The following is a 7304-nucleotide window of genomic DNA, read 5'->3' on the forward strand; positions in this document are numbered from 1 at the left end:
ATCTTCCTGCCTTCCTGCCATTCTCTAACCTTCCTGCCATTTTTCTTTTATCACACGCTTCCCACATGCTGATGGCTTTGCACGAAACATACAGCCTTCAGGGTAATGACATAAAACCAACAGCAAGGACTTTTTATCCACCGCTAACAGTTGACTGAAAGATAAGCAGACAGGTGATATAGCAACTTTATCTTTCCCGAGAAGACCATTTGACAAATTAATAGGCATTGGAGCAGGCATTGAACAAAGAGCTGGGTGACGCAAAAATGCAGACACTGTCAAGCTGAGCCTTTTGTTTCTTCAACAAAAGGTAGCTGCCATTATTTGATGCACAGACAGAAGGGAAGATGGATGATGGGTGGATGTGAGGGCACCCGTATATGAAAGTCCCAAGAGTGAGCTCCATCCAGAGGCCCCAGCAGTGGTTCAAGCATGAGTGCAGTGGGCTTGGTACTCCTGGTGCTTGCTTGGAGGCTTAGGGCCACCACTGCTAAGCTGGAGGAGGGCAGCTTTTGCTCTAAGAGCCAGGTGGCCTTCAGAGATGCTTGCTATGAATTTGTGCCAATTGAACGCACCTTCCGTGATGCCCAGAGCTGGTGCGAGGGGCAAGGAGGCCATTTGGTCTTCATTCAGGATGAAGACACCCAGCGGTTTCTGCAGAAGCACATCTCCCAGGACAGGGAATGGTGGATTGGACTCATGTGGAACTTGGCACGGAATGGAACCATGGAAGGTAGGTGCCATGATCGCTGTGTTTTATGAGAAACTTGTGCTTGCAATTCTTGCCATCACTTCTCACCCAAAGCGACATGGAACAAATTAACGTGTCCTAATTCTTATGGTATGGATACCCTTCCCTTTGGTTGTATTGTGGATTAAATAAAATAATTCATGTCTAATGCCACCTAGCACAGAATCTGGCACATCACTGACACTCTAGAAATGCTCACTTCTTTGCCTGTTCCTAATAATAATACTCTGACCGCTTTGGTTCTTGCTAGAGTAGTGCCAGGCACTCTCCTGAGTGCTTCATGGTCACTATCATGTTGAATTCTTACAATAACAATGAGAAAAATGATTATGTCTCCTTTTTTTTTTTTGACAGAATCTCTCTGTCTCCCAGGCTGGAGTGCAGTGGCGCAATCTCGGCTCACTGCAGCCTCCGCCTCCCAGGTTCAAGTGATTCTTCTGCTTCAGCCTCCCGAGTATCTGGAATTACAGGCACATGCCACTATGCTTGGCTAATTTTTTGTATTTTTAATGGAGATGGAATTTCACCATGTTATCCAGGATGGTCTTGATCTCCTGAGCTTGTGATCCACCTGCCTCAGCCTCCTAAAGTGCTGAGATTCCAGGTGGGAGCCACTGCGCCTGGCCTTATGTCCCCATTTTACAGATGAGAAAACTGAGTCTCAGAAAATAATGACTAAGCTATTTTTTAGTGTCCCACCTGTCTTTCCTCACTTGCTGTGAGATTAAAGCAGACCAAGTGCTTAGCATAGTTCCATTAACAGTGTAATTTTAATGGTCCTGAAAGTCTTTGTCCTCCTTTATTCTCTGAAGGCTCCTTCCCCCAGCCAGTGCAGTCAGGTTTGTCATTCTCTATGAACTTACGGAGCCCTGTTCACAATTCCAAGGCAGCGCCTTTGGTGTGGCTTAAGCGGCTTAGTTGTCTGTCTCCTTCCTATACTATGAACCCTTCAAGGAAAAACCATACTCTGGACATTTTTGTTTTCCCAGTACCTAGACACAATTGAGAATGGAAAAGGAGGCTGGGCGCAGTGGCTCACGCCTGTAATCCCAGCACTTTGGGAGGCCGAGGCAGGTGGATCACTTGAGGTCAGGAGTTCGAGACCAGACTGGCCAACATGGTGAAACCTCATCTCTACTAAACATACAAAAATTAGCTGGGCGTGGTAGCACACACTTGTGATCCCAGCTACTCAGGAGGCTGAGGCAGGAGAATCTCTTGAACCCAGGAGACAGAGGTTCCAGTGAGCCAAGATTGTGCCATTGCACTCCAGCCTGGAAAACACAGTGAGACATTGTCTCAAAAAAAAAAAAAAGAAAGAAAGAAAGAAAGAGAGTGGACAAGAAAACATTTGCATTCAAGCCTTACATGCTCACATGGACCCCACGAGGTAAGTGTGGCTACTCTCCTTTCACGGAGGAGGAAAATGAAGTCTAGAGAGAAAAGACGTGCTCAGTATGACACAGCTGGTGGTGCACCGTGGGCTGTCTACCAGTCAGAGCAATGCTAAGCCTGACTTTCCTACTGGGCACCTTGCTACCCAGAGGTTCTCTTTGCCCCATAGAAGCTACTAGGTTTGAGAAATGAGACATGGCACGTGCCGAACAGCCACAGAACAACACCAGAGTGGATGGAAGTGTTTTAATAAATGAGCCACTGGGAAGCTCATTTAAGAAAACCCACAGCCAAGGGGATTTGAATTCTTAAGATGCCCCTGCAGGCAGTGTCTCCTGAGTGGTTTCTTGAGGTGTAGATGCAACAGTTGCCGAGTTCTGTGTACTGAACTTCCATTCACATCCAGCTAGAGGAGCTGTGCCTGTTAAAACCTCTCCAGGGATACTGCGTGGTTATTGCAGAAAATGAGGTAGTTGTAACTAGGCTGATAGGTAACAACCTCCAATATTTAATGTCGTTTAAGAAACAAGGGCCAGACACTGTGTGCAATCAGATGGCATTTGTGTAAATAGATTTCAGGCACTCGTAAATGCTGATGTGTGAATACAATTCAATTCAGTCTGGAACCGTTTATGAGAAACATAACAATGATGGAGAAGCCCATAGGTTAGAGAGGGAAGATACTTTCGTTTTATACCGTTTGTACCATTTAGATTTTTAAAAACCATTTCATTTGCATGAATTTCTTTCAATAAATTAATAATTATATTTTTGAGTACCCATAATAAATTTTTGTTTTTTGAGACAGAGTCTCACTCTGTTTCCCAGGCTGGAGTGCAGTGGCACCATCTTGGCTCACTGCATCCTCTGCCTCCTAGGTTCAAGCGATTCCCCTGTCTCAGCCTCCCTAGTAGCTGGAATTATGGCTAATTTTTGTACTTTTAATAGAGATAGGGTTTCACCATGTTGGCCAGGCTGGTCTTGAACTCCTGGCTTCAAGTGATCCATCCACCTTGGCCTCCCAAAGTGCTGGGATTCCAGGCATGAGCCACCACGCCCAATCCATAGTAAATTTTTATATTTAGTGTTTTCTAGCTCTCTGGTGTCCTCAACATGGTTCTGTTTTACACACACACACACACACACATACACACACTCCTTTTCAAGAGTTACATCAGGCTGGGCACGGTGGCTCAAGCCTGTAATCCCAGCACTTTGGGAGGCCGAGACGGGCGGATCACGAGGTCAGGAGATCGAGACCATCCTGGCTAACACGGTGAAACCCTGTCTCTACTAAAAAATACAAAAAACTAGCCAGGCGAGGTGGCGGGCGCCTGTAGTCCCAGCTACTCGGGAGGCTGAGGCAGGAGAATGGCATAAACCCGGGAGGCAGAGCTTGTAGTGAGCTGAGATCCGGCCACTGCACTCCAGCCTGGGCCACAGAGTGAGATTCCATCTCAAAAAATAAAATAAAATAAAAAAAGAGTTACATCAGTATTTTCAAGGATCTGAAGAGGCCCAAAGTAACAATAACTGCTTATGTTTTAACTCAGCACTGCCCAGGTGTACTTGGCTTATGAAGAAGACGATATGTTAAAACATCCCATGGCCCACTTCTGGACTGTATTATTATTCTTATTTTGAGACAGGGTCTTGGTCTGTCTCCCAGGCTGGAGTATAGGGGCATGATCATGGTTCACTGTAGCCCCAACCTCAGCTCAAGCAATCCTCCCAACTCAGCCTCCCGAGTAGCTAGGACCACAGGCACCATGTGTGACTAAAATTTTTTTTTTTAGAGACAAGTTCTCTCTAGGTTGCCCAGGCTGGTCTTAAACTCCTAGGTGCAAGTGATCCTCCCACCTCTAGGATGTTGGGATCATAGGCGTGAGCCACCGGGCCTGGCCCCTGGCTCTTCCTTAGACAGTGGTCAGGGCCAGGTGTGGTGGCTCATGCCTGTAATCCCAGAACTTTGGGAGGCCGAGGCGGGTGGAGTTTGAGCTCAGGAGCTGGAGGCCAGCCTGGGAAACATGGCAAAATCCCTGTCTCTACCAGAAATACAAAAAAATCAGCCAGTCATAGTGGCTTGCACCTGTGGTCTCAGCTACTCAGGAGGCTAAGTTGGGAGGATCACTTGAGCCTGGGAGGCGGAGGTTGCAGTGAGCTGAAATGCACCACTGTGCTCCAACCTGGGTGACAGAGCAAGACCCCATCTCAAAATAAATAAATTATCAATTATGGTTAGACGGAGCTGGCAGCCTCATTTATTTAATCAAAACACCTTCTGCAAGCTCTTCAACTTGGTGTTCCAGTTCTTCTATTGAGTGTTTGAAGATGACAGTGAGGAAGAGACCTTTACTGCTCCTGGAGAGAGATCTCCAGCCCATCAACGTTAATTGCTGACCTGCTGCACACTACCAGCAGGGCAGGGGTGAGCCCTGCATTTGTATAAATGGAATTTGAAGACAGTTGCTGAGTCCTGGTGGTCGTGCTGTCCTTCCAGGGCCGGGGACTTGGTTGGACACCTCCAATGTGACCTACAGCAACTGGCGCGGAGGGCAAGCCACCGCTGCCCCTGACACCTGCGGCCACATCGGGAGAGGCCCTTCCTCCAAGTGGGTGGCCTCGGACTGCGCCCAGACCTTCGCCTTCGTGTGCGAGTTCCGTGAGTGGCCCCTGCCCCGGAGTCCCCATCTCCCACCCTGTCTCCCCGCCTGCCTGCGGGCCTCTCTCCAGGCTCCCCTATCCCTCCTGTTTCTGCTTCCATCTCTCTGACCCTCTCTTTCTCTTGCCCCCTCCTCTGTCTCAGTTTTCTCTGGGTCTTTCTTCCCCTTCTCTTTTTCTCCTACTCTTTCTGTTTCTCTCCCTTGGTCTCTGACTTTCTTCCTGCCTCTGTGTTCTCTCCGTCTCCCTCTGCCTCTTCAGGGCCTGCCGGTGTCTGTCTCTGTCTCCCTACTGAAGTGCTTACCTGTATGTGTTTTTCTGAGCTCACCTCTGTCTGCGGCTCTCTCCCTGTCTCTATGCATCTCTCTCTGCCCACGGGATGCTCCGTCGCTCATCCCTACGCTCTCCCCATCCACCTGCCTGCCTTCCTGCCTGCCCACCTGTCACGTCTCTGTTTCTGTCTTTCCCGCTCTCTCTTTTTTTTTTTTTTTTTTTGAGATGGAGTCTTGCTCTGTCACCCAGGCTGGAGTGCAGTGGTGTGATCTTGGCTCACTGCAACCTCCGCTTCCTGGGTTCAAGTGATTCTCCTGCCTCAACCTCCCGAGTAGCTGGGATTACAATGCGAGCCACCACCCCCGGATAATTTTTGTATTATTTTAGTAAAGGGGGTTTCACCATGTTGGCCAGGCTGGTCTCAAACTCCTGACCTCAAGTGATCCACCTGTCTTGCCCTCCTAAAATGCCGAGATTACAGGGGTGAGCCACGGAGCCTGGCCTGCATGAGGTTTAGTATTACAGTGGGGGCACAGAGAAGCTAACTAACTTGCTGAAGGTCACACAGCAGTGTGTGGCTGGGCTGGATCTGATCCCAGGGAACCTAGCTCAGCACAATGCTGCCAACAACCATATTCTGTTTCTTACCCCTGCCAAGCAGCTCCTGAGTTCTTGCATCTCAGCCTAACCCCTGGGACCCTCCTATTCCCATGAACCGGCACTTGCCTGTCTGTAACCGTGAGCCCTCCTAATGTCTTGCCTTCCCTTTGCCACAGGAGTTGGCCAGAGCCTGGCCTGCAAGGGACTCCATGCCACCATGCACTGCGGCTCGGGGCAGGTCATCCAGGTCCAGGATGCCATCTATGGGCGCCAGAACCCCAATTTCTGCACGCAGGATGCCGGGCGTCCCTCAGATCTGGAGCAGGGATGCAGCTGGGCCAATGTCAAGGATGAGGTGGCAGGTAGGGTCCAAGGGCTCTGCAGCTCTGGTTGCCAGCAGAGGGCAGTTGCTGGTATTCTGTGCTCAGCAAAGGGTTCCAGAAGCCTCTGATAATCTTCATCTCTGACCGTGGGCCTCCAACATGTGAGAAATTTGGCCAGTTCCTGCCCATGGCACGGAGCAGGGAAGCAGAGGGCTGTGGTCCACCCACCCCGACTTCAAACCGTGTCATGTATCTGGTGGGTGCAGGAAACACCACTTTTTTATTTTATTTTATTTTATTTTTATTTTTATTTTTTTGGGGGGGACAGAGTCTAGCTCTGTCGCCCAGGCTGGAGTGCAGTGGCGCGATCTCGGCTCACTGCAAGCTCCGCCTCCCGGGTTCACGCCATTCTCCTGCCTCAGCCTCCCGAGTAGCTGGGACTACAGGCGCCCGCCACCGCGCCTGGCTAATTTTTTGTATTTTTAGTAGAGACGGGGTTTCCCTGTGGTCTCGATCTCCTGACCTCGTGATCTGCCCGCCTCGGCCTCCCAAAGTGCTGGGATTACAGGCGTGAGCCACTGCTCCCGGCAACACCACTTTTTTAACTTAATTTTTGAATTTTTGAAATACTCCAAACATATAGACAAGAATAGAAAATACTGTAATGAACTCCCACAAATCTGCTGCCCACCTTTATCGGATCTGAACACCATGCCACATTTGCTTAAGATTCCCTCATTAGAAAAATGAATACAGCTGGGCATGGTGGCTCATGCCTGTAATCTCAGCACTGTGGGAGGCCGAGGTGGGTGGATCACCTGAGGTCAGGAGTTCAAGACCAGCCTGGCCAACATGGTGAAACCCCATCTCTACTAAATATACAAAAATTAGCCAGGCTGGTGGCACACACCTGTAATCCCAGGTATTTGGGAGACTGAGGCAGGAGAATCACTTGAGTCCCGGAGGCGGAAGTTTCAGTGAGCCGAGATCAGGCCATCATACTCCAGCCTGGGTGATGGAGCCATACTCTGTCTCAAAAAAAAAAAAAAAAAAAAAAAAAAGAAAAAAAAGGAAAAAAAAAATGAAGACAACACTAGGAGACTTCTGTGGATCCCTCCACAGTTCTGTTCCTGTTACGAATTCAGTGTTTCTTAATCACGTGCATGCTTTGTGCTTCTCTATTTTCTTTCTTTTTTTGAGACAGAGTCTCTCTCTCTTGCCCAGGCTGGAGCGCTGTGGCCCAATCTTAGCTCACTGCAATCTCCGCTTCCTGGGTTCAAGAGATTCTCCTGCCTCGGCCT

The 7304-nt window shown here is 49.1% G+C and overlaps 1 protein-coding gene across 1 annotated transcript in view; it reads left to right on the forward strand.

Moving 5' to 3' along the window:
* The first annotated feature begins 432 nt into the window (after positions 1–432).
* The window catches only part of LOC108539483 (polycystin-1-like protein 2), a 117957-nt gene continuing 111085 nt past the window's right edge, over positions 433–7304 (forward strand). The window contains exons 1-3 of the mRNA XM_017888194.1: positions 433–733; positions 4647–4808; positions 5857–6042. Of these exons, the coding sequence (XP_017743683.1) occupies positions 433–733; positions 4647–4808; positions 5857–6042 (649 nt within the window). The remainder of the gene's footprint in view (positions 734–4646; positions 4809–5856; positions 6043–7304) is intronic.

This window comes from Rhinopithecus bieti, unplaced genomic scaffold, assembly GCF_001698545.2.
Source record: "Rhinopithecus bieti isolate Rb0 unplaced genomic scaffold, ASM169854v2 scaffold_17826, whole genome shotgun sequence".
Lineage (NCBI taxonomy): Eukaryota > Metazoa > Chordata > Mammalia > Primates > Cercopithecidae > Rhinopithecus > Rhinopithecus bieti.